The following is a 21729-nucleotide window of genomic DNA, read 5'->3' as shown; positions in this document are numbered from 1 at the left end:
TGCAGCCATAATGTCTGTGGTTCCTCATCATATATGCAATGTAGATTTGTTTGAATCATGTCTTTGTATGGTGACAGGTTTTTAATATGCAAAAATAAAACTAATGATGTGAAGATGTTCTCGGCCTGGCCTGTCCTTTAATCTCTCTATTCATCTAATCCCCTTTTCTCTTCAAAGCCTGCGGCCATGACAACAAAACCATGAATGACACGAGCAAAAAGAAAAATGAAAAAGTCTCAGCCAATAATTGGTTTTAACATTTTATTATGAATAGTCTTTTCTACAATTAGTATTTAAAAGGTGTTAATGTCAAAGAAGCTCAAGCAGTATCAAACTGCTATTTGTATAAATTGGAAGAACATGTTTTGGTGTAACACACAAGTACACATGAGGGGGTGAGGGTCTGTCATGATCTGGTATATACAGTATATATATATAGATATATACATATATCTATATATATCTAAGCCCTGCTTTCTAAACTGATTCTCTGCTGAGTAAGGAGGTTTACAAATAACACCACAATCCACAAAAAAATCTAAATATTAAGACTGGTGGGGAAATGTATGTTTCTGTTAACTAATCTATATCTACACGTGCCACAATCACTCAATACTGTTACTTTCAACTGCAGAAGAAAATTAAAGAAGAGCCATATAAATACTCGTAAAAAGAACCTATTAAAGGGACGTGTCAATCCATTAGTGATCTAACACATCAAAAATAAAAGCATGGTATAGCTCCAATCATAAATACAGTCAGTAGTAGCGTCTTCTTTGCATAATTCAGTATGTGCACTGCACATTAGATTGTATTTTTATAAGCAAAATCATCATTTAAAAGAAAATCTCAAAGGTCCCTTTTCCCAAAGAACTTCTTGAAGACAGATTTGTTGCGTGGCCGTGGCAGGCTGGCGTAGCTCCTCAGAGCAGAGTCCTGACATGCGTCCTGCTGCCACTCAGCCGCGGCCAGCACCGAAGGCTCAGAGCTCCTACAGATGGACGTGCCGTCTGACGACTTATCTCCAACCACCAGGGTCACACAGTAGTTGGACCCCCTCTCCAGGCCTCCAGCTGGGTGCAGCAGGGGCCTGATCCTCTGGTAGGTTGCTGAGATGGAAAAACATGACAAACAGAACATTAGAAGACAAAAACAAACCAGGTGTTAGGATTCACAGGCACATTACAGATCATTTAGGTTAATAAGTGGAAACCTGAGGTGAAGGAGTGGGAGCGGCGCTTGTTGCTGAGCCAGTCCTGGCCGCTGAACACGGGGGAGTGAGGGGAGGAGGAGGTGATGCTGCTGGATGTTGTAGACTGTCTGTGAGTCATCGTCTGCTTCGCTCTGTCTTCATCATCATCTGGAGAGCGTCACAAATATTAAAAGTAAATACAACTACAAACTGTTACTGTAGTGACAGCCATGTGTCAGATAGACAATGTCCTAGCTCCCCCTAGTGGTACCCACTGCACCTCCATTCACTATTTTCTCTGATGATTGGAGCAATTCAAGTCTGTATAGCGACAAATCCCAACATGTATTATCCCAAGGCACAACATCCATCCATCTATTATCTATACAGCTGGGATTTGAACCTGGAACCTCCTTGCTGTGAGGCGGCAGTGCTAACATCACTGTTCCAATCTAAACGACTAGTGTCAAATCATGATTTCCTTTTTGACCTCAACAGAAGCCTCAAAGACAAAGAAGCTTGGTTGATAAAACCATTACACATCCTGTGTGAATACAAATCAATAATTAGCATAGAGGAGTGCATCCTCATCATGAGTGGTCCTGTAGGGCCATTGAGTAGCCAGTGATGGGGGTTGCTGCTTGAAATCCTTCCACTAAATGTGAAGTAGATGTAATATACTGTAGCCTTTGTCGCACACAGACGCCTCCTGACTCACCACAGCAGCCTCCGTGTGATGGTGAGATAGTCGAGTGCTCGTCCAAACTCCTTAAGTGACTGTGTGGCATTTGACTGAACTCTCTGGTGAGGACAACGATCTCTTTGGTTTGGGCGGCGCCCGGTGGCTTGCGCCTGGGAAACGTGGAGGTGACATCATGGCGGGAGGAGCAGTGGCATTTGGCTAGACCGCGACAGCCGGAGCAAGGCGAGGGATTTCTGAGAGGAAAGAGATTTTATCATTTTGTGATTATTATTTATAAACCATTATTGTTACGATGATTGAATGTGGAAATCAATAATTAAAGATAAGTAATTTAACCACTGCATCTTACAAGGAAATGGGGAGGCCTTGATTGACAGGGACACTTGACATTGCAGACACAGGCTCACTCTGACCTTTTAGAACAAAAACATAATTCAATTACACCAGTGGAATATAAACTGATAAAAAAAACTTTGAAATAATGATGATTACCAGTGTTCGCCTGTATTTTCATCATCCACTTCTTCATCATGAAGCGTGAGGGGGCATTGAGCAGATATTCAGACCCGTCGCGGAGCCTGAAGGTCAGAGAGATGATGGGTCAAACATGAAGTTTGTCTCATGTAAAATATCTTCACAATCATTTCTAGTGGTTGTTACAGTCGTACTGTAGTCTGAAGCAGTTGGGTTTCTTGGTGTACTCTGGCGCAGGTGAACACTCAGCTCCCAGGAGGTTCAGCGGGAGGCCGCATGCAGAACTCTGCAACACAGACTGATCATCACTGACTTCATAACGTCCACTTTAATTATTCATCATTTCTCCCGGGCTCTCTCTCGCTCTCTCTCTGCTGATATATTTTTCTGCTTACCCTCAGTGTATCCTTTCTCTCCTGGTAGAAACACAAGGTGTGTCGATGTAAGACAGCGTGGTAGGAGCTCCAACCTCTGGAGGCCGCCTGTGAAAATAAGATAAGAGCGTGTGTGTGTGTGTGTGTGTTGCTGACTGTGGGCTTTAACATTTGCTGACCATGCTGCTGGGTTGGACACTTTCAGGAGCCTTTCTTACTTTCTTTCCTCCCAGCTGCAGCTTGTGCTTCCTCTCCAGCGTTCCCTCCATCGACTGCAGGTCGGGCTTTCCGCTCTATTTGGACCAAACACTGTAGTTAATCACACAGGTGAAATATTTCAGACACAAAGAGCCCCCCCATGTTGCATCAAAGTCTCACCAGGGTGAAACAGCGCCCTCCTGTGGCCATCAGTTCTTCCTTCTTCTCCATGTCCTCTAGGCTTAGAGAGGATCTTTGCTGACAGGCTCTGTCTAAATCCATGTGAACCGACAGCAGACTCATTGACTGGTTCTGTTAAGACAGAGACGATTCTACAGTCATGACTCATGATGAAAATATTATTTAGTATACTTGATTTCTACACAGCAACATGACAATGGCTGCAGACGCCAACTACATGTTTACAGCTCATTTATTTACAATATATAGGCTATAACCATGCACAAATAATTATAGATATTCTTATTAATACTGGGCCTTTGTATCTGTGATTAATATTATATTTTAGTTTCACTAACCAGGAGTGGTATCTACATGTGGAGATATTTTTGGGTTGATTCATCATGACTTTGCAGTATCTGTCTATGCCATCAGAAATCTACAGTTGTCATGGAGACATCTTCATTGCTTTACTATTTCTCTCTTACCCAATGTGCATGTTATAAAAATAATTTTAATCAACTGCCACACAGACCAAAGACATTTTCCCACCTCTGAGAACAATAAAGTAACCAAGGCATTTTCATTGCTTTGAGAAAAGCTATAATAACAGTTTTTGTTACTGTAATTTTTGAAAAGGCTTAAAGCACTACCAGGTAAATTCTTCACTGAAGCAGAAGACTCCATTCTCAAAACCTGTACAGAGAAAACTAAATTCATCTGCAGGGCTCTGCACAAGTAAAGGCACATTTATGCTCAACCCACACGAAAACGGACGGAGTCTTCTGTCCGTACTTTGCGTTTATTTCATTCGTAATTGTACACCTCTTCTTAAAGCTTATGGATACAGACAAAACAGATGAAACGGAGCAGTACAATTAAAATTGGGGCCGGGCAGTGTATAGCTAATAATTCAAGCGAGATGACTGTAAGGGACAAGGAAGATAATTTAATAATGGAGGAACTTTTTGAGGAGAGACTTTAAGAGTTGGAAGTATTAGACTCTATATCTTCACCTGGGCACAGAGGTACATTTTCACAACTTCATCCACTGTGGCCATGTTTGTTGAAACTCTCAACTCTACGCTGCCCTCTAGTAGATGTATTGGACACAGGGAAGTATGTGGGTAGTGATGGTTGCATTGTTTGAAACAAGAATATCATTTTTGTACGTCTAGGAAGCATAAATGAGTGAAAATTATTATTTGTAATTTGGGTGAATTAAGAGATGGCTACAGGGATGTAGACATCTCTGTATATCTAACCCTGACCTCACCTTCGAACCACCTATGTGCTCATCCGCCTCTTCCCTCACCTTTGCCTCCTCCACCTTCTCTTCCTCCTTCTCCTCCTCATCCTCTCTGTATTGATAAATGTATCTCTGATTGTCACCCACGTCTGGCAGCTTCATTGGATCGGACGCCGTCTCGTTCAGTGTCACTGACTTGGTCTTGCTGGCTGGTTCCCTGTTGGGAAATGCTGCCCAGGACCTCCTGTCTCCTGAAGCCAGTGGAGGGAGGCGGACTTTGGCCCTGTGCTCCTTGTCGTAGCCCAGCAGGCTCTGAATGTGGGACGGCAGCCTGAACTCGGCCACAAGGAGGTTGGGCGCAGAAGCAGTGACCAAGTTCCTGTAGAGCACATCCGGGGTTTTGGGTGAAGGCGAGCGAGAATGAGGAACATCAGGTTGGTCCGAGGGTACGCAGTCTTCCTGACTGGGCTGGTACATGATATCTGAGCAGATGCTCTGTCTGTAGTTAGTCGTCTGATTCCAGATGTCCTCCAGCTCCTCTTCCTCCTCCTCAAACTGCTGGTGGTCCAGGTGGACAGGCTCTGTTTGCTGCTCTGCAGATGGACCTAAGGGTATTGCATTGTTCTGTCTTGTTTTAGAGCAGTCTATTCCTCCCACCTGCAGGGACACGAGCCTCCCCACCACTACCTTAGGCTGCGGGACATCTGGACATGGTGCATCAGCGCAAACCTTGATGCTGCTGGGCGTGGAGATCCCAGATTCTACCGGGTCCTGATGAACGCTCACGCTCACTGTTGACTTTAGATTTACCACCATGTGAGAAGCTTGGCTCAGGCACTGGAGCCCCGGGCTCACGTCACGCACACTATGGGGTTTTGCACATTTGTGGTACTGGTGTCCATTAAGATCTCGAATGAGCGTGTGGACACTGAGGCACTCGTGTTTATGTGCAGCTGTACTTTGGGCCTGGTTCACATAAATAGGGAGATCAGAGGGTTGGCTGGTTCCATCCCTGTCCTGCTCCTGCTCTGCAGCCTTGTGCAGACAGAACTGGGTTTTGCATGGAATGGTTTGATCCTCATCTTCTCGCAGGGAAAGAGGAGGTGGTGGTTGGGAACTCTTGTCTGCATCAGACAGAACTTTCACAACAGGAGTCGGAGTCGGTGTTTCAGAAAAGCTGAGCTCCGATGAGCCGTGCATGATGGCAGCAGGGGGACGAGTCTGTTTGAAGGAGCTCAGGGCTGAGTGTCTCTGAGAGTGGGGGTCCGGATCAGTCCCTGCTCCCTTTTTGGACTCAGGGGGTGCAATTGTAATGATGTCCTGAATGCTGGGGATGAGAGTCATGTCCTTGGGCAGGTCAAAGCTCAGCACAGATCCCAAAGAGAGGAATCTGCAGTGGCTCCTCACCTGACTTGTGGAGGATGGCGGGTTTGGCCCCTCTGATACAGCATATGGAATGATGCTGTATTCCCCTGAACACTCTGTATCAATGTCCTTCAACAGGGGATTCTTCATGTAGTCTATAGCTTCTATTCCATTCCCACCGGCCGGGCTCTTTGGGGAACTCTTCTTCCTCCTGCCTTCCTTCAGCGGCCATGTGTGTGTGTCGTATGTCATGGTATCGCACCCGTAATGAGCCACCTCCTCCGTTTGAGCCTCCACTCCCATTATTTTCTGGATGGTGTGTCTGCGAGCATCTCTCTTCCGCTTTCTCTTCTTGCCCATTCTCTTGAGGCTACTGAAGAGGAAGCCGCTGCCGCTCCCCGTCGAAGGGTGGAAGGTCACATTGGTCGTCTGAGGTGCGGACGCAGAGGAAGGCAGCGAGGAGGATAAGGATGGCAGGAAAGTTGGGGAGGCTGAGGCTGCGGAGCGGCTCTTTTGACGGGGCAGGGTGATACTCTCATACACAGGGGCCGCAGCCAAGTTGTTATCCTTGACATGCAAGTAGGTACTTACCTATAAAAAGAGAGAACAAAATATTAGACATGTTTGCTCTCATTTCCAGCAGTAATTGCATTTTGACCCCAGAGAGCCTTGAGAACAAGAGGTGTTTAATGGGTTACAGACAAATGAAGAAAACGGACGAAGGCTTTATCAGAAACAAACATCAGAATCTGTTTCTCTACACTTCACACATCCAAGAAAACAGCTTTATATAGCAATTCATATGTGTACAAATAACAGGAAAGACAAAAAAACAAAAGAATGCGGACATGATTGCAATCGCACACTTGCAGTACTTAAACAAAATCACATGTGGCTACACATGCCGTCATAGCCAGATGTAATAGCTTGACCTTTCAACTCTGTGACTAATCTCTTGTTTCTCTGGAAGCCCCAGACCATAAATCACTGTGTGCAGTCTGGGGGCCTTTCTTGAAAGTTCAGCACCAGTTTTCTGCATAACGGCCCCGCCTGTATTTGGCGCACTCCTACTGGGAGCCATTTTGGACCACACGTTTCCCAGGAAGCGAGGGTGAGGTCACGTATTAAACACAATGGTGGCACAGCCAGAGGGAGCCCAACAAGTCCAGGTTTACATCAGACTTGTGGTGAAATGACTCAAGGAGATGAGAGAGCTTCTGTCAACGTTAGCAGCAGGGAGACGACTGTGTGTGTGTGTGTGTGTGTGTGTGTGTGTGTGTGTGTGTGTTTGCGCACTGTCTTACTCTTCACCCTCATTCTGTCGTCGCTGCTTTCCAGCTTTAAATCCTGCCTCATTTAACAAAGTGACGTCCAAAGAAAAGTTTTAACGGTAGAGGAAAGTTGGACTGTAAACACACTGATTCACTGTCTGATTTTCTGTTGGGAATTCAACCGTTCATCTGAGTTTACACAAGACGAACTGAAAGAGCAAAATGACGACTGACAGACTCACATTCAGTCTAGGATGTCCAAAATATACACAGTTTAAGAGTCTCAAACATACTTTCGAATACTTCCAATGACTCAAAAACTTTAATACAGCTAAGAATATTTACAGTGTATGTACCAATAAAACTCCCTAGAATTTGATTCAATTTGTAATTTTATTTGCAATTCAGATACATTGTACATATACTGTTGTATGACTTGTGGTTGGCCTCACACTATATATTTATATATTCATATCCATGATGAGTGCTTTACAAAGTTGAGGGAAGCAACTGTGGATGATTTTTCTTTGCCTGAGCCTGTTTAATCAATCTATCTATCTATCTATCTATCTATCTATCTATCTATCTATCTATCTATCTATCTATCTGTGCATTCCAATCATCATGTTTATATTTGAACCAATGGACTGTAAAAGTAGCACCCCTCCTTAACCATCCCATTAAATATCACCACATAACATGCTTCATAAAAAATTTGGTTTTTAAATTGTGAGTTTTTACAGTAAAATGGTTTGTTGTCTTTTCATACTTTTCTAACTGTATACTTTCCAGCCCTTGGAAGATTATGATACCACTCTAGCATGACCTGTTTCCTTTTACTCTCATGAGGTGGGGCTGCTGTATAAGAGCAGTTGTACCCTGTAACACGGGTTAGTAAGAGCATGCTACCCCCAGAGAAAACACCTACACACAGCACAGCATGCATCCCCGGCACACTTTGAGACGCAGCATGCAAATCCAGTTCACACCGCGCAATTTACCTCATTTGCACTCTGCCGATAAATCTTTCTCTTTCGCTTTAAGCTACCCAAAGTATTTTCCAAAAGCCCCTGGCAGCGCCTCCAAAAGTTTTTACAGGAAGAGGAGTGAGGCACATTGGGCTGAGGGAGAAAATGGGGAAAAAGGAAGATATGAAGGCCAAAGAGGAGAGAGGGGATTGAGTGGCAGAGGGAAATCCCATGCATGTCATTACAGACAGTGAATGTCGCTGCATCGTTCTCCAGGAGCAGTAACATAGATCATCTGTTTCATCTGATTTTATGGGAGGAAATGTGTGTTGACGGTAAATCTGATATCCCACAATAATGTTTGGTGTTTCTCACCCTGTGCACAGGCTCAGACGTGTCCTCCACCACCTCCTCCGTCCCAGCAGGTGGCTCAAGCACCTGAACCTGGCTGTCCCCTGTGTTACCAAAGCTGAGGATGAGGTTGACCGTGCCCCCAAGAGTAGGGCTGCTGGGCTCTTTGAGGACCACAATAGAGGGTTTGGCAGACTCTGGGAGGGAGGCCTCACCTCCCATTGGTCCAATACTGTTCATGACCTCATACCCATCCTCCAACTGCTTCTCCTCCTGTTGCTCAGTTTGTCTGGGTGGGAGAGACGAGGGTCGGCTGTCTCCTGATACGCTTGACTTGTCTCCTTCTGAGATAATGAGCAGGGACTGATGGGACTCGTAGGCGTGTAGCTCAGGAGCTGAAATCTGTTTGGGAAGCTATGGAGATAAAGAGTAAACACATCATGTTGGTAAATTATTAAAAAATCTGTCTTTGCTAAAGCAGGAAACATATGTTGTGGCCCTGCCTCGCATTGTTTCCTCCACTCCTCAGCCACAGTCAATCCAGGGGTAGATCCAGAAGTGCCCCTCTCCTGTCACTAACTAATTACTTACTAACAATACGAACAATAAATACGGTAATTTGTAAAGAATATTTATTTTCATAGTGTTTTTGAAGAACACAATGAGCAACACAATGAACAATTTTCAAAATATATTCAATGATGTGCGGCTGTGAATCAAAGCTATCAAGTTAACAGTAAACAAGGAATGATGTCAACGTTCATCTCACTGAATCAGAGTTGTGGATGGATGTTGGACGTTTAATTGCCCGTCTGTGTAAGGCCCCTTATGGCCCCTGATTTAGAGAATACAACCCAGGCATCGAACCCCCAACCTTCTGGTTATTGGACAATCTGCTGTACCTCCTCCACCTACTTTTTAAAGGGAATCATTCCTTTGCCAAGTATTCAGGACAGTCCCTTGGATAAAAGCCTCCCTGCTCATTTACCTCTGATAATGTAGAGCACATTGTAGCCTCAGAATAAATGTTGTCTTGTGAAAGCTCCTGTCTGCTCCTCTTGTGAAGCCACTGCTGTTTCTGAGCCCTCCAATGCACCAAGATCCACCCAAGCATACTCCTCAGTTCCTCCAGCCGCTCCCTCACCTGCAGGACAGAACTCAGTGTTTGTGACAGTAGCTAAATTACAACAACAACATATATAAGGATGCAAGAGTTAGTGTGCAGCCCTGCTCACCATCTGTGTGAGGTGGTGTTCTTTGTCTAAAAGGTTCCTCCCTGCAACCGCCAGCTCATCAAACTCCTCAAACTTCAGCTCAATCTGCATGTCCAGCTCTGCAGCCAGTGGCCTCTGCCCATCCTTCCCAGGATGCAAGGCGGTGTCTGAGAAAATGCACGACCTAGTGTCTTCCGTCCATGAGCTATCAAAGAGGAGCGGGGGTGGGGGTAGGAGACGAGGAACAGGGCTGTGAGAAAAGCCACACATTCACAAAACATGAGAATGACCAGACTCCCTAACAGGACAGATATTCATCGCCTTGTCACACTCAGCCCAGGAAACTAGCACTGACCTCCTCAGCACATCTTAAATTATACATTTCACCAGGGGACCAAGCGTTTGACAAGGAGAACATCCTGTTCTTCCCTTGAAAAGATATTGTAATGGATTACGAAAGACGGTCTGACCCGGAGAGGGGGGGTCACAGGATCCCCACGCCCTACTTACATCATTGCGAGGTAGCTCCTGAAGAAGTCCTGGAGCTGCACAAACTCCTGCAGCCGTGATTTGTTCTCCGCAACGCTCCTTCCCAGCTCGGCCCAGGCCTGCAGCGTGGCCTGGATCTTTGCCCCGAGTACGTGCACTCTCTCTGGACACAGCTCCTCCAACCGCGAAGCCAGGTTCTCCATCTCCTTCACCTCCTCCCTCATGACTTCATAGTCAATCTGTGGAAAATCAAAGTGAAGATCTATCATCTCCCATCAAACCTGGTATCACTCAGACAGCCTGTACCAATTGTATCTCTGCATGGCTATGACCTCATCCCCATAGCGTTATGCATATTATTCAGCATATGGTCTACATGTGGGCTGCCACGCTGTAGCAAGCTTGCAATCTTTTTCCACTTTTTTCTCGCTTTTGACGAGGCGGTAATTAATAGCACAGAGGTTCTCTGGGAGTAATACTTCATAACATTTCTCAGATACAGTAAGCCTCCAGAACACTGAGCTGTGAATGCCTGTCTGCTGACGGCACAGTTATTTCAGTGGAGGGAGATTAGGTCATTTCTGCTCTTCAAAAGTATCAAGTCCAGACAGCTGCATGTAGTGTGTGTGTGTGTGTGTGTGTGTGTGTGTGTGTGTGTGTGTGTGTGTGTGTGATAATCATAACACTGCCCAAAAAATGACTCACACACAACTTTACCATCCCCAACCTCACATCTCCAACCTTGTGACCCCTGGGCGAACAACCCCCCAACACATTTACCGACAAACACACACACACAGACTTTTGTTGAGTAGTGACTCACACAAGCATAAATAAATATCCTGTGTGAATAATAAACTTTTGCACGCTCGATGTGTGTTTGTGTGTGTGTGTGATTGCATGGTGCAGTTTATATAACAAATTAAACACAGCACAAAGCGGGGTGGGCTGGCTTTTTTTTGGGATGTGAAAAAATCTGGCACAACAGGAAACAGACTGTGGAACAATGTGTCGGGGAGCGAGTGCGAGAAAGAGAAGGGGGAGCTTCCCCTTTTTCATTATCCAGAGTCAGTTGAATGGAATATTGGATCGTATCAGCACCAGTGAATCATTTTCAATGTTTACACCATAATTACGATGATGTGCCAGCGTCTCCCACTCACCTCCAGGTGGTCCTGCCTCTCCTGCAGAGCCTCCAGGCCGCAGCGCTCTGGCTCACACTGGATGGCCAAGTCCGTCTCCCTCTCCAGGATGTCCAGGCCGAGCTCCTTGCTGCAGCACAGGCACTCCTCCACGTGCACCACCAGCCCGGCGTGCTGGGCGAGACACAAAGTCATCATGAGCGCTCACAGGACGCCGTTAAATCATTATACTTCACTGCGTGTTATTTGTTTTCCAATAAGAGCCACATCGCTAATGAGTGTTTAAAACTTTGTCATGAAGTCTCCTCTGGGCGTGTGGGTAAGTTCTGTTTTGACACGTGTGCTGCTTTATTAGATTTTATTTAATAAATCAAATTAACATAAAAATGCTCATGTGGATGGGAGTGGTGGCTCGTTTGGGGCCGATTAAAACACATGGCTACAGAACAAAGGAAACCAGATTCGGGATCAACTGGTTTGTCCAGCTGTTTGTAACAAAACTTGAGGGATTTAGGACAATACAGTCATCTAAGATCATTGCAACTTGACTAACACTACAGTAAACCATGGGTAATATAGACTAGAGCTGCCATATGAACATGTTATCTTGAGTGATTCCCATCTCCTTACCTTGCTCAGCAGGTCCTGGATGGCTTGGTCATGGCTCTGCGATCGCCCTCTTTCCCTCACAGTGTCATTCAGCATCTCCACAGCCTCACGCAGTTCCTCCACAGGGTCCCCCATGGTTTCTATCAGGGGCTCACCACCACCACCACCACTACCACTGCTCTGGAGTCCCAGCAATGAGGGAGCATGAGAAATCTCACTGTGGAGTGGCTGGTTGATAGAGAGAGGGAGAGAGCTGTTTATTTGAGTTGACAGACTGTTAATCTTAATGATAGAAATTATACTTTTTTACCTTTGTGTTTTCTTGTCAAGCAAACATTTGTTAGCTCCATTCCCCCCTGTATGTTTGTGTATTGGTTGGGTTGTATGTTGATTTGTAAGCAAAATGTTCATGTTCCATGACACTTGGTGGAAGGATACAGTGTGGGTCGGGAAGAACTCATTACATATTGGGGCAGATCTGGATGAGGGGGTGTCGCTAAGATTTTCTTTTCCTCTTTCTTTAACATTGAAAGATTTTTCAAGAAATATAGAGTTTTTCAATATTTTCACCATTTTCCCTGAAATTAATTCATAGATCTGCATGAAAATTACACATTTGGGGAATTGATATCTATGAGTGTATTAAATTTGGTTCAGCTAGATTGAATTTAAGGAGAATTTTGAGGTAAGCACTCTTCTACTTAGTGCTGTTCAAGTCTATATTTGTCCCATAGACTTCTGATGTTGCCTCAGGACAATGAAAGTGAAGAATACCCACACAGACACATGAAGAACATGCAATGACCTTGGCTGAACCAGAGTTCGAACCAGCAACGCTCTTGTTGTGAGGCGACAGGGCTAAATTAACCCTTTCATTTGTTTTGACCCAATTAGGAGGCTACTACTTCTGTTAAGTAATGTCTTACCTGGCCCAGGCTGTACCGGCAACCGTCCTGGCTCTCCTCCAGCTCCACGCGCTCCAGGAACTCCGTCAGCATTCGTGTGTCCTGCAGCTCTGAGCTCTGCTGGGTCAGGGCGCTCTGGACACGATGGTACCTGGAACACACACACACACACACAGACCCACGGGAATGTTTTCATGATCAGCTACACCTTAACGGTAATCCACATCCTCATATACAACCCTACATCCTTCAGCAGAACCACATTACATAGACCGCAGGCAGTAACTGGCCATGCCAGAGCTGTTTATGTAATCATATATCATGTGTCACATAAACATATCCTGCACTTTGGGGCGTGAAGGTACTTTGTCCGTGCAGAGTTTACACTTTAAATGGTAAAGGAGCAATTTGAAAGGCTATTTTTCTTACAATAAATGAGCCATAAGTTGCTTGTATTTCACGTTAAATAATGACATCATCCCAAGTGTCTTACAGCTGCTTAGCAAGAGCCTCCACCTGCATCAACGGCCCCTCAGACTGCACATCCCTGCCCTACATAACACCTCCGCCCTGGAAACACTCAAACTGAACCCTTTCCGTCTCTTTATTTTCCTTGGTCAGCTTGGTGTTCTTTACAGAGTCTGAACTTATGTTTATAGACGTTGGTGCTTCCAGTAAATAAAGTACAACATCACACGGTTTAACTGAGAGTCCATGGCAACAAGCTTGTCTTCCGAGAGGCGTCATTTTGCTAACAGTGAACGGGTGACTCTGAAACACACTGACAAGCTGTGGGTGAAGTGCATGTCAGGACGGTGGGGTAGACCTCACTAAGTGCTGCATGAATCACAAATGAATAAACTTGGGTCTTGCAGTGAATGAGCGCATGGAGAATATTTTTGCCAGGTTGGAGAGAAAAAGCAGCTCATGAGATCTATGGATATATATTTCTGAGGTTTATGGGGTGAAATTGTTTGTCTTCAATAAAAGCAGAGGGTTTTTTATGGATAAACTCTTCCATGTTGGATCACAGACGTGCCAAGCCCAAACCTGTGACCTCTTGGAAACACTGACAAAATTCTTACTTCATTTCCTGACCACAGTGACGAGCAAAAACCCCAAAGTCTCATCCACAACATGAGCCTTCCATGATGAGAGACATCAGGGGGGCTACCCAGGACATTAACCTTCCTGCCTCCCAAAAACTCACTTTCTTTCCACCTCGTCCATGCGCGCTGGCAGCCACTGTGTGAGCGGGTGACTGTGGCCGTGAAGGAGGTCCACCTCTTGCCTCAGAGCGCCGAGCTCCAGGCTGCGCGCTGCCACCTCTTTCTCCAGCAAACAGCTCTCCCTCTCAGCCACGCTCATTGTTTCAGGGTCACCGGCAAGTGCAGATTCCTTCATGGAGAGTTCGACGGACTCCAGCCAGGCCTCCAGGCTGCCCAGGGCCTGCAGCACTTTCACAACCTGTACAGTGAGGACGCAAAGAGGATAGTCATGTACAACGGATGCACTCTAAGTACACGCAAGTACAGATACTTGAGTTAAAAACGACTCAAGCAAAAGTAGTACTACTAATTCAACCTCTTTACTCAATTAAAAGAATACAGCAAAGGCTCTGAAATGTACTCAAAGTATCAAAGTAAAAACTTCCCCACATGTCTAACGCAAACAGAGACTTAATATAGTTCAAAGAATAACACTTAACTTAAACCACTCTCACTTCAAATAAAAAAAAATACATTTGCTAAAAGCAGGGTTAGATGCAAGACAGGTTTTGTGAGAATGAAAACTTGTCCAGGAGGAAATGCATCCTCATGGCCTGGAGATGATTCACTCTCTACAGTGAACACTTCCTCCTCTATATGCCGTAGTTTCTCCACAGTGTATTCAGGCTCATTTTATACACGTTGAATATAGTTTTCTCCCACATCTATCAAATTATTGTGTTGTAATTGTTCGAACTGGCAGCGGAATGCGGAAAGAAATGTAGAAGTGCATGTTGTAGTTCTAGCACACAGCCAGGGAGCTGGCAAAACTTTGCCAGTGATATAAGAACCGTCATCTGCCGGACTTTTGGCAACAAAAGATTTGTCTAGGCAACTCAGTGAGAAATTAAGATTTACTCATTTTCACTCTCTCTCTCTTTTGTCTGCTTCGTCTTGATAAATATTTTATGCCATGTTGTTGTGCATGTTATGCACTGATAGATATGGAACAAGAAATCCTCTTTTCTGTGTTATTGTCCCATCTGTTTAGGTTAAAATCTTTCTTGATATTGGGCAGATGCAGTCAATGATGCGAAATAAAAAACACTTCCCGTAAATGCAATCAAACAAATAAAGAGTACAGATATTTTTGTCATAATGTAGTGATCACATGAAAAATGACTTCAGTACAGTAACAAAGGCAGGTTTATCTAATGGAAGTCGACATTATACTCTGACCTGCATCTTTTGTAATAAAAGACTCATGTTTTCCAACTAAGTCATCCATCTGGGTGGATTTACAGCCTCTTTCCATCTCCTAATACACTCTTAATTACATGGAAGCACAATTTATATGCCTCGCAATAGCTCTCATTAATTGTTGGGGATATACAGTGTACCTCACAGTCTCCCAGTTAACCCCAAATGCTATTCAGCCAATTAAGGTGGAAAGATGAAGGTAAATGTGCTTCTAACAATGAGAGTATGCATGCAGTCCAGGCTCCGGTCCAGCATTAAAACATTTAACAATGAGAGAGCTGATCCAGAATCATCCATCATAACCATAAAGTTCCCCTGCAACTTCAAAAGGTAAGCAGTCGCCTCAGTAAGATTAAAGATGAGTGCTTCTAGTGAAACTGTTTTATGAATCTTACCCTAAAACCCAGCTCCTCTGAGGCCTGCAGAAACACAGCGTTCCTCTGGTGCCTCCTCCGCAGTTCTTCCCATAGGACTTCCAGCTGGCCGAGGAACTCCTCGATCCTGGCGCTGCCGGGGTGCTGAGCTCGGACCAGCCCGCGGCCCTCCTGAGGAAGAGGCGTTAAACTGATGAGAGCGTGTGATGGCTTAGGACTGGGGATTTATGTTGCAATATACGGCGCTAATCTGCAGCTTTGGGTAACTGAAGCTGTCTCGGATGAAATATCAGCTCGTTACGTAATTATTACACAAACCAGACCTGTCAACGTGCCCAGTTTGCAAAATAAGGGGAATATTTTTATTCAAGGCATTCATCCAAGGTCATGAGAAAATGAATGTAATGTACTGCCTCTAGTTACGCTTCTTTTATGGAACTTTTTTGCAAAGCAGACCACAAACAATATACACAATTGTTAATACATCTGCAAAGGAATCAAATAGGCAAAAATATTCACATAGATACACATACTCATCTACCCATACCAATTCCTGCACATTAACAATCAGGTAAATGCGAGTAAACCCATTGAAAAGGTGATTATCTCCATTCCCATTGCAAGAAGAGGAGTTTGCCTTTCTAAGTCTCTCTCTCTCTCTCTCTCTCTCTCTCGATTGCATCCATTACCAGACAAAAGCCAGATGTTGGTGTTTGTGGGTTTTCTGACCAGTGGAAAATGGGCTTTTGTGGCCTCTAGGTGTTCAAAGTAAAATACAAAGGACTTATCTTTTTAAAGAACCCTCAAAAAGGGATAATATCTGTCACAGTATACAGCCACTGCTTCAGAGTGGGAGCTTTAAGACCAAGATGCATTTAAAAACTGCATATAAGAGAATATGATGGAAAATGAGGTAGCTCATCAGCTGATCCCAGCAAACATGTCCTTGCACTGAGATATAAAGTGCCCATATGGACAACAGACAGATATTTAGTGAGAAATCTACTCACCCTTTTCACCACCTCTATCCTGGCTCTGTTGGTGAGGATGTCTCGCTCCAGGGTGTGCTGACACCTCCTGGCTGCCTCCAGGCCCTCGAAGCCGGCGATGGAACACACCTGCGTGGCCATGGACACGTTGTCTTTCAGCCAGGACAGAGTCTGACAGGGAGACAGACAGAGAGATGTTAAATGGACTGGGTTTATATAGCACTTTTATGGGCCACTAAAAGTTTGTTACAGTACGAGACTCATACAGCGCTTCTAATTGCTGCACTCTTTCTGGTTCAACAGCTCCGCCAATGACACCTCAGCATGTGGACTGGAGCATCTGGGGATCGAACCACCAACCTTTTAGTTAGTAGATGACCCGCCTGAGCCACAGCCGGAAAGCATTATGGTTAGAAAAAGAACAGCTAAACATCTAGTCATCTAAATTCAGCACAACAAACATGGTATTTAGCTGCTAAAGTGACCAGGAAATGGATGATGCTGGCCATTCTGACCTTTAAGCACAGTTTAAGCATTTGTAAAAAAAAGACAAAAACAAGTAAATTACTGGACATGATAAAAAAAGCATACTTGAAAATAAGTCTAATTTAAAATGTGACCTCATGCCTGTGGCTGCTCAGAAGAAGTTGGTGTAATAACTGATGAGTAAAACTGCAGCGCTGACTTGTCAACTAATTTTTATGAATTCTGACCCTGACTTCACAGGATTTAACGCAACATGAACCGTTTCCGTGTCAGCACTTGTTCTGTTGAGCGTACTGACAGTTTGGGAAGGGGACTTCTAGTGTAAGAATTAAAAAGCGAATGTGTGCCTGGCAGAGGACGAGTCACCTTGTCAGCAGATATGGTGAACTTCTGAAGCTGCATGTGGAGCTGTGGGTGGCCTGGAGGGGCAGCGGCGAGTTTGGGCTCCGCTTTGGGCTTCCTGCTGCAAAGCAAACACAGACATGTGACTCCACTTATAACTTACATAAAGACCTCTCATTATGTAAGTCGCAGAGAGAGACAGAGCGAGAAGCCAGGCTGAAATGTCACCTTTCCGCCTTCAGTTGATGTCTGATGATGACATCATTCGCACACGCGGGGCTGTCTCCCACGGGCGGAGAGGTGTGGTTCACTGATGGCTGCTCCTGGCTCTGGCTGCACAGCACTCTCCTGCCATTCTCACATTCAACAGTACTCTGTTGACAAAAAGAGCAAAAAGTCTAACAGATCAGCAACATTACATGTGAGCGGTGTTTTTGTTTTTCCTGTCAGCCATCTCACTAAATGTTAACAGGATGCATAAACATCTCAGATGGAGGATTTCACAGACAACGAGGCATTGCTGTAGCTCACTGTTACAACGTCGCTGGAGACCGGACAACATGGCCGGCTGCCCACAGCTCAGTAAAGCCTCTCCTGTAAACCACCCAACCCAAACTCCACTTTCTTACAAAGGTCTGCTATTCCCTGTGAAATAATCCAGAGGAGGGCTGACGCTACACGCTGCCGCTGCCCTTTTCTGTTTGACAGCATCAAAGTTTGAAATAAAATACCACAGATGGCAGAGGGAGTTTGAATAAATCATAATTGCTTTATGAAAGAGCACATTAAGCCTAACAAGGCTGCCAACATGTGCTGTACCACTTGGATGACGAAAATCACCAAAAGAGCCATTGCAGTTGGAAATGTGACCCTTTTAAACTCCCCTATCCCCAACTCTCATTAAATAGCAGCAGCATTAGATACTGATTTCCGTGGTCGTCTTCTCTGTCTCTGTTTAGAACTGTGGACTTTTTAGAAAGGTCAGAGCTACAGACGTGTCTATGTGCAGAGTTAAAGACGTCAAGCCTGTTTTACAGCCATGGTGCCTGTTCTAAACATGACTGTTTGCTTGGCCTGTGTTAACGTTGGTTGCAGCTGTAAAAGTGACCTATGATCAATCGAATTCCGTTTTATAAACAGATGTTATGGTCTGTGTTTCATAAAATGATATTTGCTTTATTACTGTGTGTGTGGTTTACATATAAGTTTGAAATTTAAATGACTAAACTGGTGTTATTTTTTCATACATTGCATGTCGGTTATCTCAGAGGTCTGTTAAGCAATCGACAATCTTCAAGAACCAAGTTTATAACTTCTCAAAAATAAAAGCTCTGCAATTCAACTGTTATAAAGCACTGAAGCAACAAAATAAACATGTGCTTTTACTTTGGAGGCAAATTCATCACCCGTGAATTTCTGTTACAGTCCAATATGGTGAATTAAAAATAATCAGAATTATCTGTTGGGACAGATATTGGCCAGCTGCCGACCACTGCTGCTGGTTATCTGAGGACGTAGAGGAACATTCAGGTCAAAGGACCAATGCCCCGCCCCCACTGACTGCTGCAGAGTGCAGTTTGAGTCTTTCTTCTAATGTTATTAATACTGGATATATATCTCATGTCCAAATCACATCAAACTCGACACTGCACTTCCCATGAAAAACAACACATATGCCAAGTTTGAAGCCAATAAGATTTACAGTTTTTAAGTTGCATTCCACGCTCAGCCATACAGACGTTTGTGGAATTGTATTTGAAAGATTGGACAAAGGACTTCTAAAGAGAACTACATGAAGTTGCACTATTACAGGGTGGGATATCCTGACAATTGGCCTTTTAACCAACTGCACACCTCTGTAAAAGACTGCAATGCTGCATAAACTTAGTCCAACGGAACGAATGAAAGAGGGTGTGTCTTGTTTTGGTTCTTGTTCTTCTCTGTATTGGTTTTTGACTCTGAACTATCAAGAAAAATTCAGCTTTGCTTTACTTACCAAATCTGGTTGGCCTGACTGTGAATTTAGCAAAACATTTTCTTACGCTGACGTTTCTGTCTAACTGCATGTATAAATCTGACCATCACTACAATAGCTCTGGCGCAGGTAAAGTTTTTCAACAATCAGCAAGATAAACATGTATCTGTCAATGATTTCACATTAAAAATCTGGATTGCTGGATTGAAACAGCAGCCAAAAAGAACAAAACATTAATCATTAATAATGATAATATAATAATTGGAGTAGATTTAATTTCCTCTTGTTATTATTTGACTGGGCTAACAGAAGAAGTGAGTAAGAATGGAAAGTGTCACCTTCAATGTTACACTGGGAATGTAGTAAATTGAAGGAGTCGAATATCATTCATGAACATGTCAGTTAATTTGCAGGCGACTATGATTATTGGCTCATTTATGTGCTGAAAAACACTAACATTCTAGTGTTTCTGATTCGACAGGATTGATGAACATCATGGACGTCTCCTCCTCAGATATTCTGTCCCACTGGCTTCAAGTCTAAACAACTCGACATCCCACTCTTACTCATGACGTCACAGCAACAAAGAAACAAATAGTTGTTCATTGGTTTTTAATGTCATATTCAATGGTATTCTGTCTTTTAGACTCAGTCAATCGTCTCCTATTTCAATAGGCATCTCCCTGATCTGTTGATCTTTATCTGTTTTCTACTGAACTGCTCTTCCCCTGTGCGTCTTCCTTTGCAACGTGCTATGAGGTGATGTCAGCCAAGAACTATCACTTAGCACCGAGCCCATCTGGTCTGCAGCCCCTGCATCTGGTTACGATTACCCTGAGAAACAGACGATGGCCATGTTTACCTCCAGAAACAAGAAGCAATAGCACTGCGTGCGGACACAGACGTTTGCTTTATAATCCAGGTACCCACACCGACACTAAAACCTTCAAAGATATCAGCAGGTTTCTTATATATATACCTGTAATAAGGAAAGTGTGTTTTTGTAAACGTTAAAAAATATGATCTACCAGCATGTCTGTGATAGTCCTAGTCACTACCAGCCCGCAGACCTGTGCAGCTACATCTACTATTGTTAAAAATACTGTAATCAATTCAGTACACTCTGGAGCAGCGAAAGTATGTGACAAATTACTTTTACTGTTCCACTGGTGGTTCTGACTTCAGCCCTTTTGGGCTCCAGGGTTTTGTTTGGAGTGTCTCATTAATCCTTTCATAAAGAGTAACGAGGCTTCCAAAGACAGTGCACTCAGGTAACTCCCAGTTCAGTGCAATAAAGAAATACTAACTGTTGAAAAAAAGGGCTAAGGATTGCCATGCCAATGAGCTCAGAGCCCGTTGAGTGAAACCACCGCAGAGCCGTGAGGCTCCACTGGCCTGATGGGCTCCCTGTCACCTAAAGACATGAGGAGGGAAATAAACGAACCAGGAAAACAGGCAGAGTGCAAAGAGTGAAGATTCCTTCTCCTCCAGCATCTGGTCACTTCCTCATCAGGTAAAATAAGGCCAGAGGTTCAGCGGGGACTTCACAAGAAACTCAAGGAGAGATGAGGAGCACTGCATTGTGTGATACCTCTTGACTGAGAACAAATAGCTTCTGTGCACTGACTTACGACGTTTGATGTGCTAACATAATAAACTATGATATACCCAAAATTGCTGGTTCTTACACCTCACACTTATGTTTCTCTTCTAAAAGACATATTTCCTCGTAGGTTTATGGGCATTGATATGACTGGTGTACTGCAGTGTTAGATAAAGTGCTGGTACAGGCCTCTAATATGAAGGATATGGTGTCTGAGTAATCCACATGCTCGGCAGATAGACCACTCACCTTGCATTGACCCAACCATCTTTTATTAACACATTAATCCAATGACTGTGTACTTTTCTTGGAGTGGCCAAGATATTACTCTACCATAAAGTGAAATTTTAGGCTCGACAGGAAAAGCGTATTTGCTCTGGCCCACCGTTCAAACATGGTGTAAAGTCACATTTTGACATATTTCATGGAAACATATGGAATCTTTGTGCCAGGGTCAATAACACCTCTAAAAGCTCTTCATGTGACTCCTGCTGGGTGACATTCATAACATTAGCAGACTGGGGTTCCTGTTAGGTGATAGATCGCTTGGCAAGAAAACTGAGCCAAGTTACATATTGCTAAGTTTTAGAGCCACTGGAATTCAGTCTTGTCAGAAGCTTCCTCACAACTACAACGCCAGATGATAGTATTAAGAGCAACTAACTAGCTGGTAGGATGGAAAACCAGCTGTTGGTTGCCTAGAAACCACCAGAAATACTGTTATTAAGGAAAAACCTGCTTAAAATGTTAAATCAGGCATTTTCCAAACCAAAGCACAAAGTGCATCACTTTCTGCACATGTCATAGT

General features: G+C 44.1%; 1 protein-coding gene across 7 annotated transcripts in view; it reads right to left on the bottom strand.

The window, feature by feature from the left end:
• Window positions 1-247: 247 nt before the first annotated feature.
• LOC109643301 (spectrin beta chain, non-erythrocytic 5) overlaps window positions 248-21729 on the bottom strand; it is a 32012-nt gene continuing 10530 nt past the window's right edge. For 2 of the 7 annotated variants that reach the window (XM_069538558.1, XM_069538559.1), the window contains exons 12-34: window positions 17572-17717; window positions 17368-17464; window positions 16537-16686; window positions 15548-15697; window positions 13895-14151; window positions 12706-12835; window positions 11801-12007; window positions 11192-11344; window positions 10050-10267; window positions 9561-9744; window positions 9314-9469; window positions 8350-8739; window positions 8008-8127; window positions 4398-6326; window positions 3122-3253; window positions 2962-3036; window positions 2765-2851; window positions 2564-2655; window positions 2388-2473; window positions 2245-2308; window positions 1911-2128; window positions 1214-1360; window positions 248-1109 (exon numbers count right to left, since the gene is read on the bottom strand). In XM_069538558.1, the coding sequence (XP_069394659.1) occupies window positions 850-1109; window positions 1214-1360; window positions 1911-2128; window positions 2245-2308; window positions 2388-2473; window positions 2564-2655; window positions 2765-2851; window positions 2962-3036; window positions 3122-3253; window positions 4398-6326; window positions 8008-8127; window positions 8350-8739; window positions 9314-9469; window positions 9561-9744; window positions 10050-10267; window positions 11192-11344; window positions 11801-12007; window positions 12706-12835; window positions 13895-14151; window positions 15548-15697; window positions 16537-16686; window positions 17368-17464; window positions 17572-17717 (5448 nt within the window). In that variant the 3' untranslated portion in view covers window positions 248-849. The remainder of the gene's footprint in view (window positions 1110-1213; window positions 1361-1910; window positions 2129-2244; window positions 2309-2387; window positions 2474-2563; window positions 2656-2764; window positions 2852-2961; window positions 3037-3121; window positions 3254-4397; window positions 6327-8007; window positions 8128-8349; window positions 8740-9313; window positions 9470-9560; window positions 9745-10049; window positions 10268-11191; window positions 11345-11800; window positions 12008-12705; window positions 12836-13894; window positions 14152-15547; window positions 15698-16536; window positions 16687-17367; window positions 17465-17571; window positions 17718-21729) is intronic. The other 5 variants (XM_069538561.1, XM_069538560.1, XM_069538564.1 and 2 more) reach the window with 5 other exon arrangements.

Source organism: Paralichthys olivaceus, chromosome 14, assembly GCF_024713975.1.
Source record: "Paralichthys olivaceus isolate ysfri-2021 chromosome 14, ASM2471397v2, whole genome shotgun sequence".
In the NCBI taxonomy this organism is placed as follows: domain Eukaryota; kingdom Metazoa; phylum Chordata; class Actinopteri; order Pleuronectiformes; family Paralichthyidae; genus Paralichthys; species Paralichthys olivaceus.
This window is presented reverse-complemented; position numbering and strand designations above follow the sequence as displayed.